The following is a 17,562-nucleotide window of genomic DNA, read 5'->3' as shown; positions in this document are numbered from 1 at the left end:
CTCCTGAGGTCCTATGTACTGAAACAGCTTGAGGCAACAGTTGCCCAGGAAGTTGTAGAGCTACGCTCCAAATGAGCCCTCTGGGATGCTAGTCAGCAGTCACCAGCCCACCAAAGATTGAGTGTCACTTTCAACTCCGGGGGTTGCCACATTCCTTTGCACAGCTTCTAACACTGCGTATTGGTAACACTATAAACCAGATTTACAACTACTACAAAGTGAGAAAAGCATATAATTGCTCTATACACAAATATGTGGTTGAATTATGCTGACATAAACAAGTGTGTGGAATTCCTTGGCAGTCCAATGGTTAGGACTCTGCACTTCCACAGTCAGGGGCCTGTGTCTGATCCTTGATTAGGGAACTAAGATCCCATTTTGGCCATGCCAAAAAAAAAAGTCTGAAAGATTATTCATTAAAATGTCACAGGTTGAGGGGAAGATAATGGTTGTTTCCCATTTTACCAGTAGCTATAAATTTTTCAAATGTTCTACACAAAATGCAAAAATGATAAAGAAAGCATTCTAAGTTAAAAATAACTATTCTGTAATAATTTAATTTTCAGAATATAAGATCTCATGTCACTTAACTGGTTTAAGACTAGTAGCAAGAACATTTATGGCTTTTTACAAATACTGAATTTGCAAATTAAAAGGAAATTACAAAGACTGGCAATTTATACACATAAAGGGGTTCTAAGGCCTGGAGATCTAGGAAGTAGCTGAAGCAGACTCATTACCAGCCTTCTATACTCAAAGACCACACATGCACACAGAGGCGTCACCACTTCTGGGTGAAAAAGATCAACCTTCAAATGAGAAGCTGGCTGATACCCTCGTCGGGACCGATTTACAACTATCACATAAAAGCAGTTACCTGACAGCACAGGGCAAGGGAGAAGGCAGACTGATGTTCCTATTCCAATTTGGTCCGTTTTGGGGTTTTCAATTTCAAACTGAGGGGTCAGGAAATTAATTTAATGGGCTGAAATCAGGACTTTGAAAAACAAATGGAAAAATGACTGCATTTAATATGGGCATAGCTTCATTAAGCTTTTAATGTGTAGCTGTATGTATGTCTACGGATGTAGAAATGTGTTTATTACTGACAGGCATGCTCAGAAAACTGCTGATTTAAGGAACTTTGATCATATTCAAGTCACATATGGCAAAGAGAACTACAACAAAAAATGTAAGAAAAAATGTGCTTCAACACATGCAATTTTGACACCTGGTAATAAGTCTTTAACAGCTTTATTATTAAATCGAATGAACTGTACTGGTTACAAGCCAGTGGATGAGATGGTTGGATGGCATCACCAATTCAACGGACATGAACTTGGGCAAACTGGGAGACAGTGAGGGGCAAGGAAGCCTGGCGGCCTGCAATCCATGGCATTGTGACGAGTCGGACTTGACTTGGTGAATGAACAGCAAGCCAGTATATGGAGAAAGAGCCATTCTTTTAGGTTTGAAAGATTACATTTAAAGCATAAACACAGACAAATGCAGGAAAGGACTTCAGGGCTGAAACAGTGCACACCAGACTGTCAATAATTGTTATTTCTAGGTGACAGGATCATAAGACTTATTTTCTTTCTGCCTTACCTGAACTTACTATAGCAATCATGCATTCATTTTTTTCTAAAAAGATATGACAACTAAATGCAGTATCTAATCCTAGACCAGATCCTGTACTGAAGTAGAAAATGCTATAATGGACTTAACTGGGTAAAACTGACAAAACGGGAATACAAATGAAAAAGTATCAAGTTTCATTCAGTAACAAAATACCTCTATTTTTAGGAAATGCACAATTAAGCATTAAAGAGTAAAAGGCCATGTTATCCTTAAATCATGCCTATTTTAAACACACACACACACACACACAATGGGGAAGATACATGAGCACAAATGTTAATGCAAAATGGGCTAATACGTTAACAGGTGACGTTAGACAGTGCACAGGTGCTCTTTGTACTACTTTTATTCTTACAACTTTGTTTTAAATTGTTTCTAAATAAAAGTACACATAACAAGAAATTTAAAAATAGACAAGTCATTCATGCTAAACCTACTCCCAGAGCTCTACCAGTGTAATAATGGAGGCTTTTTCCCTATGGCTTTGAGACACTCAATGGAAGCCCTGTTCTCAGAGCAGCCAGCCCCCCAGGGAGCTCCCCCTCTGGGGAATGGTCTTACCTTCACCTCACCAGTGCTAGATGGCTGCTGGATGGGCTGGCCCAGCTGCTTCAGCGTGCTTGGCTTCAGGCCACAAGTCCTCACAGAGGGAGTCTTATCTGAGACAACCAGGAGCCAAACTGGTGACTTAAGTGCATTCAGAGTTGCCCTAAGTCTCTCATCTCCATGCTCAACCCCGACTCCTGCCCCCTTCCCTTTCAACAGTCCCTCCTCCCAGTCTGTCCCAGACCTTACCACTTAGAGGAAAGGCCTGCCTGGCCCTGGGCAGTCCCATGCTGCTGCCTCGGCCCACATTAGCTGGGGCTGGAAGAATTGCTCTCATGGGTCTTGCCGCAGCCAGTAATGATGGCTTGCCCCGTGCTCTGCCTTTAAGCTCTGGGGCTCTGGGCATAGGAGTGAGCAGGTCAACTCTGGGGGGGAAAAAAAAGAAGGAAACTCTCCTAGAAATTCCAGACCAAGGGGAAGAAAATCAAAATGCTATCTCTAGATAGCACTTTATTAGAGGAATACTGTCCTGGTTAAAATGTCATACTTTAGACATTAAATAAACCATTAAGCAGCTCTGTAACCCTGGGCAAGAAATGTCACTTCTGTTTACCTCAAGTTTCTAATACGTAAAATGGGAAAGTAATTACAGGTACTTCATGGGTCATTATGAAGATTTTTAAAAAGTGTAAAACCATGCCTACAGTGAGGAATTATCAACAGCCAATGTAGTTATAACATCTAATCCACCCCTAGTCAGCTCAAGTATTTGGTATATCAGTCTCCCACATGAGGGCTGCTGAGAGACCCTGGAAAACACGGTCCATGTTTTCTTCATCTCTGTAGCTCCAATTTGAGCATAAGCCTGTCCATAGGAGACCTCAATACACCTTGGCTAAAGTGCTTCAGCTGCCCAAACCAAAAGTGCACAGCATCCTTCTCTAAGGACACAGAACCATCTCAAAGTATTGATATATTGTTAAATTTTAAAAGGCAATGAGTCAAAGTATGTATGTTATGCTGCCATTTGTGTAAAGAAAGGTGGGGGAAAAAAATAGACACACACACACAACTGACCTTGAACAACATGTATTAGGGGAACTGACCTACACGTACTCAAAAGCTCGGTGATAACTGCACAGCCTTTCCTCCATATCCAGAGTTCCCCATGTGGCAGATTCAACCCACTGCACACCATGTAGCACAAGAGAATGTATGTACTGAAAAAAATCCGTATGTAAGTGGACCCACACCATCAAGTCCGTGTTTGTTCAAGAGTTAACTCTGTATGTACAAACATCACATGTTTTCCCACCTTTCTTTACACAAATGTTAGCATAACATACATATTTTAATATCTTGACTTAAAAACCTTAACATTATTATAAACACACAAACACACTCCTATCTGTTTATATATACTTAAAATTATCTCTAAAAACACAGCAAGTCTGTGGTAAATGGGAATGGAGCACTGAAGGATGGGACAGAAAGTTTTTTTCAGGATATATTTCTTACATCTTGGAGTTTGAACTAAGTATATTTTCTATTCAACAATAAAAAATTTCATCATAATAATATAAACGAGAATTTCTAAACCATGACACTACTAACATTTCAGGCCAAATAATTCTCTGGCACAAGAGGCTGGCCTGTGCAGCGCAGGATGTCTAGCAGCATCCTTGGCCTCTATCAGTAGAGGCCAGTGCACTCTCTCCCCAACTCTATCAACCAGAAATGTCTCTAAACACTGCCACAATGTCCCCTGGGGCACTGTGCCCCTTTGAGAACCACTGATATAAACAAATAAGGGATTTCCATTTTAAGATGATAGTTGCCTTTGCAAAGCAGCTACATAGAGCATCCAGTTAAACCTCTAAAAACGGGAGGAAAAACAGCCCATACTTATGGACTGCTCCTATCTGAAAGCTTTACATGTGATCTTTTTCAGGCAGTATGGTCAGGCACTGAGGATATGATTTTTTTTTTTTTTTAGAAGACTCAACTCAAAATTTTCCAGAGGGGGAGAATGAGTATGAAGTGACTGTGCCCAGTCAAATAGAAGCCCAGAAAAGAGTCACAATCAGAATTTAGTTCTCTGACCACCAGGACAGGAATCTTTACATAAGATGTCTTAATAATGCCTTGCTTTTCAAATGTAGGAGCCAGGATCGAATATTAGGTCTGTAACACTGCCCACAGTCTGTACTAGCAAGACTCTACAAAAAATGCTTTAGGGAGACTGACTGAAGAGATGTATAGGACCAGGACAGTACTGAAAAGACAGCAGAGTATAGGAGAAATGGCAAATCAGTGGCTCTAGGCTTTGGTTTCTGTATCTAACATAGAGACCATGAATTGGGCTCTGTTGCCTGTCTCAGGAATGCTATGAAGACACGGACAACACAAACACAGGGCACTTCACAAGCTGCTATTCTAAACGCAACGCTATACATAAACACACTGGGTTACCCTGTAGGCTTTTTAGGAGCAGGGAGTGAACCGGAGGTGCTGGTCCCCTCGGCTGGCGGTGGCACGTCTAGTCCAGGACTGTCATTTTCAGTTGTCCCCAGAGAGACCTCAGGCTTGACCACTGGCGTCTTAATGACTGCTGCACCATGATTCCCAGGAGTTTCCTTAACCAAAACATGGGCATCTGAGATGATCACTTCCTCCCACTCATTCTCCTCACCCACTTCTCTTGGAGGAGCTACACTGAGAAGCTGGCTTACAGCCTCTGAGTTCTCCAGAGTCAGTTTGGAAGCGTCTTCCTTAGCGGAATTTTGCTCAGTGGCGACAGGCTGCTGATTTCTTTTAACCACAGAGCCTTTGGAGGAGACACCAGAAGTCAATTCCACTTTGACTTTGGCTGGCTTTTCCTAGAAAAAATAAGAAAACCTTTTATGCATGTGGCATTTTACAGTTGACAACACATTTACAAATATTCTCTTATTTGATCCTCGTAACAATAATGTATGAACAACAGATAAGAAGTTGAGGCTGAGAGAGGAAGAGGCTGACTTCAGGCCCCAAGTTTTATAAAACTGGCCTGAACCTAAGTCTTCTGATTCCAGTTTCCTTTCACCACAATATTCAAGGCTATAGTTAGGATAAACCTATTCTTCTAATAAATTTCCTAATGACATGTTTCTTTAGGTTTCAGCAAACAAATGCTGGCATTTTTTACCTCGACCTCTGACTGTTCAAGGCCTTTTTTACTTCTTAAAAAAATTTCTTAACAGTGGTTGTGTCCAGAATGGGTCTCAGAGGTTTTTTCTTCCACATGAATAGTGAAAGGCACTATAAACTAGAAGACAAAACACAAAAGCTGCGTTCTGTCTAGGCTCTGCTTCATCGTAACTGCTTATGTCACCTGAGGCAAGCTTAATCTGATTCCTCATTCCCCATTATGGAAAAAGAGAGCTCTTGGGTCAATGGCAGGCAGACAGCCTTTTGGGAGACTTAATTGTTCATGGAGGGGCAGGACCCCTCTTTGCACTTTTCAGGAAGCTCAGTACCTGTGGCCAGTGCCACTAGATTTCAGTACTGTCTGCCAGTCACTGACTACCAAAAACCTCTTACACTTCTAAAGTCCCTCTGGGCCACATGGTGCCTCTGGCTAAGAACCAACATAGATAACCTTTAAGAAATCTCCAATAAAGCATTCTTAGGTTCTAATATGGAGAAGGAAATGGCAACCCACTCCAGTGTTCTTGTCTGGAGAATCCCAGGGACGGGGGAGCCTGTTGGGCTGCCGTCAGACACGACTGAAGCGACTTAGCAGAGTAGCAGCAGCAGGTTCTAACACATGATGACAAACCATGAGGACAAGAAACATTCTTAGTAAATTGTACTCAGCTTCCTGACTGCTCAAGAGGGAAGTCAGCAGAAAAACAGGAGACATGTTAAACCAAATCCTTGAGATGAGGTATCTGAGCAAAATGTTGTCCACTAAGTAGGCTATACACAAAAATTCTTTGCAGGAAGACTGAGTAATTTAAGCAAATAGAGCAAAAAAACTTGAGCTAGTGATCTCACATTTCCTTCACTCAGCGTACCCTTTTTAGATGTCACTTTCTTTCAAGATGGAAGACAAATACTACCAGTTCCTCGTGCAGAGACCTCAATTACTGCTATAGGAGTGAGGCCTTGACCTAAAGAGCCTTATATACCATCTTTTGTTCCATCCAACTCACTGGGAACTGAGCCACATGTTTCTTGGGCTAATTTTAGCTAGTATGAACTCCAGAACAATATAAGAAAAGGTGAGTCATTTCCTGACTGGCATGGACATATTTGGAACTTTCAGAAACTATTTATACTTGCTCCTTCAAAAATCAGAACTCAAGAAATCTTAAGATTCTGCAGCTTAACAGCACAGCAATGCCTGCAGTTTGGTTTAGTGGAAAAGGCAATAGCATAATTAACAATGTGAATGTAACAAGTCATTTCTCCTCAATCTATTTTTCCTCAGCTGGAAACTGAGAGTTGAACTAGCTGATAACCAAGGTCACTTTTATCTCTAAAATTTTAAATGCATTTATGCTACAATGTTACCCTTTTTCTTCTCACAATTACTTATTCTGTTCCAAGGAGACTTAGAAATCACAGTATATGCTCTTCACACGTTAATTCTTTTTAAAAAATATTTACTTATTATTTATTTGGTGGCATCGGCTCTTCGTTGTGGTGAATGGGCTTAGTTGCCCCCACAGCATGTGGGATCTCAATTCCCCAACCAGGGATTGAACCTGTGTCTCCTGCATTAGAAGGTGGATTCTTAACCACTGGACCACCAGGGAAATCCTTACATAGTAATTCTTGCAAAAATCTTGGAGAAAAAAATTTCTAACTTAGTAAGTAAAGACAAGAGACAAGTAGCTAAGAAAAAAAATTTATGCATGTCATGAGTTCGATCTCAGAAAAAGAATGGCTTAAAAGTTATGTTAATAAAAGGGAGAGGAGAAGACAAAATGAAAAAGGAAAGAAAGCCAAAGTCCAAACAGAATCTGAAGCAGATTATGCACAGGATAGGTTAGACTCGTGCAAAAGCACAGGAAACAAGATCATCTGACAGACGTGCTGTGCATCAGTGAAGAAGGCCAAGGAGAAGTCCAACTACTACCCAATTCAATCTTCCTACCGCAGTTGGGGAAGTGTATTTTGGGAGAATAATTAGGGTGGGAATAAATGAAATGGCTTCACAACAAGAAAACTCCACAAACCCCTAGGTATTTCCTGCCCCTTGAAGTGTTAATGTTCACAGCCAGTAACAAGAGACAATTATACTGCTGCCAACAATGGGAGCAGTGAACCCCTACAGAGGATTGAATATATAATTACACTAGAAATGAACCATCCACTTTGCATGGACAATTTCATCTGACCCCTCCAACAACCCTATTGATGTAGGTAATATTCTTAATTTCTATTTACAAATGAAAGGAAGCCTAAATCAAGAACAGAAATGTAGAATGACTTTCCCAAGGTTACAAAGTTAAGGTCTGAACTGAGGAAGCTGACTCCAGAATTATATTCTTAATTATTAACCTATTCTGTCTCCAAAACTGGTGCTATCCTGAACTTCAATACTTAGCCAGAGGGCAAAAGTCACTATCCTGATAATTTTCTAAGAAATGTTCTGTGGAAAATGCCCCAAAGGAACTTAGTAAGTATGATACTATGTAAGTTTTCTCTACAGAGAAGATAAGTCTGGACCATGAGTTGAAACACATGATGAACACAATCCTAAGCCTAAACTATTTTCACAAAAATAATGCCTTCTCTTTCCTTTTCTATCTACCCAAATTCTATTGCTCTTTCCAAATCATCTCCTCTATAAAACCACTTCTATTTTAGTCTTTTTGTCCCTAGATAATTTAGTCTCATATCAAAAATGTAGCAAGTATGTATGATTTATAGTCAGTGCCAAGCATACAACAGGTAACAAAAAACATGTTCTGAACTGAACATCACAGGGGCATAGCTCTAATGCTCATTTATTTACCGAGCACCATTTATTTGGAGACAGAAGTACATATTTGGAAAGTTAAACTATGGCAGAGCTTGAATACTGGGTTAAAGACCTCCACTTTTAATAGAAGCTATGGGAAACTAAGTGGGCTTCCTTAGTGGCTCAGACGGTAAAGAATCTGCCTGCAATGTGGGCAACCTGGGTTTGATCCCTGGGTCGGGAAGATTCCCTGGAGAAGGAAATGACAACCCACTCCAGTATTCTTGCCTGGAAAATCCCATGAACAGAGGAGCCTGTTGGGCTACAGGCCATGGGATTGCAAAGAGTCAGACACTACTGAGCAACTAACACTTTCCACACGAAACTAAAAGGACTCAGAGCTAAGGAATGAGATGTGCCCTGTGTGTATCAATAGCTAAGCAGTTAGTGTGGGGGGTGGATTGCTAAAAATGCGACCCTAACAGGAAGTGAATAATTTAACACAGTATAGTCATTCATGGAAAACTATGAAGCAATTAAAGGTAACGCTTTTGAAGAATATTTAATGATATGGTATGGTAAAAGAAAAAAGACAAGATACAGAATTTCTATACCCACAGATAAAGACTAGAAAAAATCTTAACAGACACTGAAATCTTAACAATGGCTTTTGTTTGGATGGAGGTTATGGATAACATTTTATTCTTTCTTCTTAAAAAGAAAGAAACTGACTTATTTGTAGCATCAGAAAAGTTAAATGAATATGAATTTAAGTCATCTATTCTTAAGGGGAACAGTAAGTTTACTTTGTGAGGTTTCCAAAGCAGTGATGGCCAATGGACTTTACCTTTGGGATCCACTTCCCTCCAAGGAAGTTACCACAGGTAGGGCACTTAGGTGGTTTGTGCCTGGTGACATATGTAAAGGAGCAGCCTGGGCTGGTGCACGTTCCATGGCCCCGTCGGGTGTATGTAGTTGTCTGTAAAAAAAAAAAAAAAAGTCAGAATCAACAGTACAATCTAATCTCTCTCAGATCCTCATGGCTGTTATAACCCCAACAATGGCAGGAAGATACCAGCTTGCAAAAAATTAGCCAGTTCATGATCTTAAAAGGTCAGAATTGGAAAGGCCCTAAAATACAACTAGTTAGTTCACTTTTTAGAAATGGAGAGAGTGAATGCAAATGAAGAAAGACAACTGCCTAGGGTTACAGAGTTAAGTACCAGAAGAATAGAGATTATGATAGTTACAATTAATTAAGTGAAGTACCACACAATGCTAAACACTATCGATGTCGCACTTGAAGTTCTCAGCAATACTATGAGGCAGGTATTACGACTACTGAGGTTCGGAGTGGTTAAATGCTTTGTTTCAAATCATGAATCATGTGGTGACTCAAGGACAGACAGAGCCCTAGAAGACAGTCAAAACTCCTTCCACGCATCCTGCTGCACCCTACGGCTCTCCACACATCAAAGAACTTGCTTCATCTTCTCTCTTATTAGTTAAAAATCAAAGAACCTAGAATCTAGGATTCAAAGATATAAAAACAGTCCAGTCACCAAATAAATGAGAGGGAACTCCAGTTGAAACCAGTTCCTTTGACACTCAACAGAATTTGATTATTTGTATACATATATTCAATCACTGGCTCACATAATCAATCTCTACTGATTTCCCTTTGAACAGAATGTATTACATTTCAGCTACAAATAGAAATTAGCCACGCTCCATTTCTTGATTAATGCTGGAAAGAAAACACTTTCCTGTGAGATCTGTTCAGTCACTTATGAATGGTTTACCCAGCTACTAATCCCTGTCTCCCTAGCCCGGCCAGAAAGCAAAACCTCCCTTAGGAAACACCAAGCTGCCCCTAGGCTGCCTCTGGCCAGAACACCTAAGGAAAAAGGGATACGACAGTGGTAGCAAATCAAGGATGAGTGTGAAGTTGTGTGGCCCCAGGAAAAAGGATTTGGGTTCCAACTTCGTCACTGTCACACTGAATGAGCTGGGGGTAATTCATCTTTGCTCTTGGGCCCTTGATTTCCTCTTCTGTAAAATCACCTGCCCTTTCTGCTTAATGGGTATATCTTGAGGAACAAAAAGTTTGTAAGACTATTTTTAATGGAAAATAAAACATTTCTCTTTTCTCTGACTGTGGCCCCACACAGAATAGTCATCAGAGAAAAGTTAGTTCCATAAATAAATCACCACCAACTTGGAAATACTCCTAAACAGCAGCGTACAGAAATGACTTTAGAAAATAATGCCAGTGTTCAAGGCTGATGTTGCTCTTCTAGAACTTGATTTAACATTTATTAGACCATGAAAGAACATTAATTTCCTGAAGAGGAAAGGCTCAGGAAAAATAGTTTACTACAACTTTCTTATCTAATAAAGTATTATTTATCTGTAGCGGGAATTTTAAGAGGAAAAGGCAGACTATGACAAGTTAAATATATGTACCTAAAAGAAACCAAGATATGTACCCTAAAAAAAACCAACAAGTAACGAAGACAAAGTTAATAAGCCATAGACCAATAAACGAGATAAAATGGATTCATTAAAAATATTCAGTTTGGAGTTCCCTGGTGGTCCAGTGGTTAAGAATCCACCTGGCCTGGATAGCATTTGGATTTGCCACATGAATAATTTAATTACAGCAGAAACTGTAGATAAAATGTATGGTTTCTGCTTAAACAGATAACATGTTCAAAAAAACTAAGATGAAGGCATACACATTCATAACACATACAATATTCAGATCACCTAGTACAAACATTAAGAAATAAATTTGACCTTTAAACCTAATTTCAATTAAAATCTATGTGAAGGTGTAAAAAAAAAAAAATTAACTGCAAAAATTAAATTAAAAAATCTAATCATATGTATTAGCATTACAACATGTATGGCAGGTCCTCAAAGTATTTAAGCTTAACTTACAAATAGTGGCTTGTATAGGACAACCTGCCTTAAAATGCTGAGAGATATTCTCGTTTCCAAAAAAAAAAAAAGAAAGACTGATGCCAAAGCTCCAATACTTTGGCCACCTAATGCGAAGAGTCAACTCATTGGAAAAGATCATGATGCTGGGAAAGACTGAAGGCAAAAGGAGAAGGGGGCAGCTGAGAATGAGATGGTTAGATACTATCACCAACTCAATGGACATGAGTTTGACCCAACTCCAGGAGATAGTGAAAGACAAGGAAGCCTGGCATGGTACAGTACATGCAGTTGCAAAGAGTTGGACATGACTTAGAAATTGAACAACAAAGTAAAACTATCATGTGCAAATTATTCCTCAAATATGTTATTCCTTCTCCTTCTTCCTTAACTTTTTGTACCAATTTGTGTGTTGAGGAGGACCAAGGATATATGTGGTTTGATTTGGAAGCATGGAAGGAGAATCGAAAAAAAAAAAAAAAAGAATCCACCTGCCAATGCAGGGAACACGGGTTCAATCCCTGGTCGGGGAGGATTCCACACGCCTGGGGGCAACTAAGCACACGCGCCGCCACTACTGAGCCCAGGAGCTGCGACCACTGAAGCCCGTACGCTCTGGCGCCCGCTCTGCAGTGAGAAACCTGAGCACCACAGCTCGAGTAACTCCCACCCACCGCAACCTGTAAAAAGCCCACATGCAGCAATGAAGACCCAGGGCAGCCAGAAATAAACAAATAATTTTTTAAAAAAATATTCAAGCATTTCAAAAGAAAATATAACAAAACATAACCAAAACAATAACAAGAAGTAAGAGGACATATTTAAACCAAATCATATTAATAATCACATTAAATATATAGTGCCTAAATACTAAATACCTAAATTACAAGGCACAGACAGTCAGACAGGTCTTGCTCTTACAGTCAAACTATATGCTGTCTACCAAAAAGGTACTTTAAATACAAAGCTACAAAAAGGTAGAAAGATGGAAAAATATATAGCTCGTTAATAACAATAATCAAAAGCAAGCTTGATATCAGACCTAAGTAGATTTCACAGGCAACAGTGTGAGAGATAAATGCCATTTCTTAATAAAGGAACAATAAATGTATCCAGAGAATTTAACAATCCTAAATGTTTATGTATTTAATAACAGTCAAAATACATGACACATAAACTAACAGAACTGCAAAAAGAAACACACAAATCTATGATGAATGGCAGATGCTTTCTTAGCAGTTGACAGAAACAGCCGACAGAAAATCAGCAAGGAACATCACAAATCAACTCAACCTAATCTGAAATGTACAGAACACTCCATCCAACAGCAGATTACACACTCTTTTCAAATGCACTTAGACCATTTATCAAGAGAATCCATACTCTGAGCCATAAAATAAGCCACACTCAATTTAAAAGGATTCAGATCTTACACAAACTACAAAGTTCTAATCACAATGGAATCAAATCAGAAATCAATACTGAAAGATATCTGGAAAATCCCAAATATTTGGAAAGTGATACACCTCTAAATAACTCATGGGTCAAATAAGTTAGAAAGCATTTCCAACTGAATAAAAATGAAAACATACCCTACCAAAATTTGTGGCATGCCACTAAAAGTACTGCTTGAAAGTCAAAGTGAAAGTCGCTCAGTCGTGTCCGACTCTTTGCAACCCCATGGACTATACAGACCATGGAATTCTCCAGGCCAGAATACTGGAGGGGGTAACCCTTCCCTCGAAGAAGGCAATGGCACCCCACTCCAGTACTCTTGCCTGGAAAATCCCATGGGTGGAGGGGCCTGGTAGGCTGCAGTCCATGGGGTCGCTAAGAGTCAGACACAACTAAAAGACTTCACTTTCACTTTTCACTTTCATGCATTGGAGAAGGAAATGGCAACCCACTCCAGTGTTCTTGCCTGGAGAATCCCAGGGACTGGGGAGCCTCGTGGGCTGCTGTCTATAGGGTTGCACAGAGTCGGACACAACTGAAGCGACTTAGCAGCAGCAGCAGCAGCAGCCTTTCCCTTCTCCAGGGGATCTTCCCAACCAAGAGACTGAACCCAGGTCTCCGCAATGCAGGCAGATTCTTTACCAGCTGAGCCACAAGAGAAGTCTGAAGTAGTGCTTGGAGGTAAATTAAGCACTAAGCAGCTATATTAGAAAAGAAAGACTCAAATCAATAACCTCAGCTTCTACCTTAAGAAACTAGGTAAGACCAAATTAAACCCAAAGCAAGCAGAAGAATGATAATAAAGATCATGGCAGAAATGAGTGAAACAGAAAGCAAAAAAACAATAGAGAGGATCAATGAACCCAAATGTTCCCTCTCTGAGAGCAATAAAATCAATAACCTCTGGCCAAGTTTATCAAGAAAAAAGAAAGAAGACCCAAATTACCAGTGTCAGTAATGGAGAAGGGAAATCACTACATATTTTATAGATATTAAAAGGACACAGGTTCCTCAAAACTTTAAAGACAGAATCACCACATGATTCAGCAATGCTACCCTTAGGGTATTACATCCAAGAGAACTGAAACAGGGACTCAGACAGACATTTGTATTCCAAAGTTCCTATCACCACTACTCACAGTAATCAAAAGGTGGAAATAAACCAAATATCCAGCAATGTTTATGAATGGATAAACAAAACGTAGTATATACACACAATGGAATATTTTTTAGCCATAAAAAGGAATGAAATTCTGATACATGCCATAAGACAGATGAACCTTAAAAATACGTTAAATGAAAAAGTCAGATTAAAAAGGTAGTCTTTGAATGATTCCACTTATTTGAGGTACCTAGAATACACAAATTCCAAGAAAGTAAAATAGCTTTACTAGAGCCTAGGGTAGAAAGCAGGGGCAGGGAATGGGGAGTAACTGTTTAATATACAGTTTCTGGTTGGAATGATGAAAAAGTTCTGAAAATGGGTAGCGCTAATGACTGCATGACACTGTGAATATACTTAACACCAACAGCATTTGAATTGTACACTTAAAATTGACTAAAAGGGTAAATTTCATTACATATATTTTACCAGTTTTTAAAAATTGTGTGAAAGACAAACTTTCAAAGCTCACTCCAAAATAGATAATCTGAATAGTTCTATATATATTTTAAAAATTGGACTTGCCATTATAAACCTTCCCACAAAGAAATCTTCAGGCCCAGATGAGTTCATTGATAATTCTAACCATTTAAGGAAGAAATAATGCCAGTACTATACAAAACTCTTTCAAAAAACAGAAGAGCAGAAAATATTTCACAGCTCATTCTATGAAGCATAACTTTGATACTAAAACAAGAAAAACACTGTATAAGAAAATTAAGAGACCAATAATATTCCCCATGAATATAAATACAGAAACTCTGAACAAAATGTTATCAAATCCAATCCAGTAATATATTAGAAGGATAATATATCACTGCTAAGTGAAGTCTACCCCAGGAACACAAAGTTAACATTTGAAAAATACTATTAATCATACTAACAACAACAAAAAACCCCCAATCATTTCTAAAGACACACAAAAATCCAATATCCAATCCTGTTAAAAACTTCCAGAAAAAATAACTTCCTAAACATGATAAGGGTATCCATGAAAAACCTACAGCTAATGATGAAAGACTAGATACTTTCACCCTAGACAGGCAGACAGACAAAGGCGCTGGCTCACAGCACTTCTCCTCAACAGTGTGCTGGAGGTCCTTCACAAAACCCTAAGGCAAAGTCTCAGCCCACACGCTGCAGCGTGTGACGGAAGTAACACTGAGAATCAAAAGCCCTGGGTCCTTGTTCTGCCTTGTCTCGCAGCTCAGTGACCCTGAATCACAGAACAAGTCCTTTTTCTTCTTTGGACCTTTTCCCTAACCTGCACAATAACAGGATTGAATTCTATCAGTGATCTCTCAAGTTTTCTACATCAACACTTCAGAAAATATGATAAAACCCATGGAACCTATCCCAAGAAATTACTTTCTCAAAGAGAAAAATTTGTATGTAACTTGAGTTCAAGGATCCTGTGGAGCTCTATTCACAGACCCGCCCCCAACTCCCTCACCCCCAGTTAAGAATATCTGAACCAGAAAATCTCTGAGATCTCTGCCAGTCCCCATGTCCTAAGTTCATTAACAATTTTAGAAAACTACCTGAAAGAGAATTCTTACAGAGCCATAATCTCCATCAACTCCCCACATACTAACCAGTTTGATGGAGGTGGGATTCTCCACAACCGAGTAGGCAGGAAGAGGCAACATAATGAACTGTGTGGCTGGCGCAGAGGAGCTACTCTCACCGGAATCCTGCGGGTACAGGGAGACAAGACAGTTTTATTGAGATGGAGTGAAGAACACCCAGGAGCACTCATAACACTGAAGATAATCAAGTCCAATAACCAAAGATAACATGCTTATCCAGTGGGTGCATCAAGAAAACATATGAATCTACAATTATCTCAAAATAAAAGTTTAACTAAGGACAAAGAAAACCACTACAACAGGGAATGTGCTATCCTCATTTTACAAATGAGAAAACTGAGGTTAAGATACTTAGGACTCCAAAGATCACATCAATAGTCAAAGAAACCGATTCTTGTGACCATCAGATGTTCTTAGGAACCTATTCAGTTCAGTTCAGACGCTCAGTCATATCCGACTCTTTGCGACCCCCATGAACCATAGCACACCAGGCCCCCCTGTCCATCACCAACTCCCGGAGTTCACCCAAACTCATGTCGATCAAGTCGGTGATGCCATCCAGCCATCTCATCCTCTGTCGTCCCCTTCTCCTCCTGCCCCCAATCCCTCCCAGCATCACAGTCTTTTCCAATGAGTCAACTCTTCCCATGAGGTGGCCAAAGTACTGGAGTTTCAGCTTTAGCATCATTCCTGCCAAAGAAATCCCAGGACTAATCTCCTTTAGGATGGACTGGTTGGATCTCCTTGCAGTCCAAGGGACTCTCAAGAGTCTTCTCCAACACCACAGTTCAAAAGCATCAATTCTTCAGTGCTCAGCTTTCTTCACAGTCCAACTTTCACATCCATACATCACCACTGGAAAAACCATAGCCTTGACTAGACCTATTAATCAGGCCAATGGCATGCTTCATTACCATATACAGCACTGCGGCAACAAATAATAAAATTTATGCCTGGCAAGGAATCCTTTGGAGGGCTATCTGCTCTCACCCATCCAGCTGTAGGGGCCACTGCATGCTGGTCCTCTTACATTGAGCAGGACAACTACCTCTCTCAGGATGCCATCCTACCCAGGATGACAGACAGCCTGGTGGCAGCTCCCCAACTCTTCACTTCCAGGGTCCACGCTGTGGTAATCACTGAAATCACTGCTCTTTCCCCTCAACTGGGCATGAATGGAAAGCCACTGGGAAGAGATCTCCCCCTTCTTTCTTGGCTATTAGTCCGATCAACCTGACTGTGAAAAGAACTTCCTTCTTCTACTTACTCTGTGCCCAGGAAGGCCATTTACAATCCCTCCTAAACAGTTTTCAAGATGCTATTATGTATGTTGAAACAATCGTAAGGGAACATAAAATCCTAACCAATGCCAACAGCCTAACAGATCCTGGCTTTGACTCATGGACAAATATCATTCCCATCCCTCCTAATGTACCTTATCTCGTGTGAAGAAAACACTGGCTAATCTGAGCAAGTGGAGATGTGAGAATGCCGAAGAAACTGAAGAGGACTCTGGACCAAGCCTAGGGGCAAAAAGGTTCAAGAGGACTGCAGTCCAACTCAGAAGTGCCACACCAATTCCTAATTACCACTACTCCAGAATCACACTGCATGGGTCTAGCTGCCTTTTTAACTCTCTCAGGTAAAGCACAATCACAGTACCTGTCACTTACCCTCATGACTGTTACTACAGACATACTCTCCCCCACCTGGGGGTGGGGGACAGTCAGGCTTCCAGTGGTGAGGTCTGATGAGCCGTTCACTAAGGTCTCTTCAATAACCAGGCTTGTCTGATAAGGTTGGTGGCTCTCCCCTACCTCCAGGGAAGCCTCATTTAGGAGCACATCCTGGCTGAGGATCTCCGAGGTGGCGATCTCCTGTACAGCACCAGGCTGGGCAAGGGCTCCCACATCCTCAGCTAAGGCCTCCACAGTCAGGCATTGTTCTGCCATGCCTGCATGGCCGGGCACTGTCTCCAGGGCAGTGTTGGACACAAGAGATGGTCCTTTGGGGGACATCTGGTTCTGGGCCACACACAGCTCTAGCTGAGGGCAGCTCCGCTCCTCCTGCAGGCTGCTCTTGGGGATGATGATGTAATCTGAGCGAGGGAGGATCTTGCGGAAACCTGGGATGTCCGGAACCACAGCAGTCAGTCCAGAGAGCTTAGAGTTCTGACGATGAAGAAGCCACGTCGGGGAGACAAGCAGAGATAAACAGAGTAAGACCACGTGAATATACATGTATAAGCTTCGCCCCCCCCCCCGCCCCCCCCC

The 17,562-nt window shown here is 40.7% G+C and overlaps 1 protein-coding gene across 4 annotated transcripts in view; it reads right to left on the bottom strand.

The window, feature by feature from the left end:
- HMGXB3 (HMG box domain containing 3) overlaps nt 1-17,562 on the bottom strand; it is a 62,011-nt gene that overhangs the window by 36,479 nt on the left and 7,970 nt on the right. For 3 of the 4 annotated variants that reach the window (XM_010850557.1, XM_010850554.1, XM_010850553.1), the window contains exons 4-9: nt 16,963-17,460; nt 15,296-15,394; nt 8,988-9,119; nt 4,660-5,066; nt 2,437-2,612; nt 2,203-2,300 (exon numbers count right to left, since the gene is read on the bottom strand). In XM_010850557.1, coding sequence (XP_010848859.1) covers nt 2,203-2,300; nt 2,437-2,612; nt 4,660-5,066; nt 8,988-9,119; nt 15,296-15,394; nt 16,963-17,460 — 1,410 coding nt within the window. The remainder of the gene's footprint in view (nt 1-2,202; nt 2,301-2,436; nt 2,613-4,659; nt 5,067-8,987; nt 9,120-15,295; nt 15,395-16,962; nt 17,461-17,562) is intronic. The other variant, XM_010850556.1, reaches the window with a different exon arrangement.

This window comes from Bison bison, unplaced genomic scaffold (genome assembly GCF_000754665.1).
Source record: "Bison bison bison isolate TAMUID 2011002044 unplaced genomic scaffold, Bison_UMD1.0 scf7180017864291, whole genome shotgun sequence".
Classification (NCBI taxonomy): domain Eukaryota; kingdom Metazoa; phylum Chordata; class Mammalia; order Artiodactyla; family Bovidae; genus Bison; species Bison bison.
Note: the sequence above shows the minus strand (reverse complement) of the source record. Positions and strands in the feature narration are given on the sequence as shown.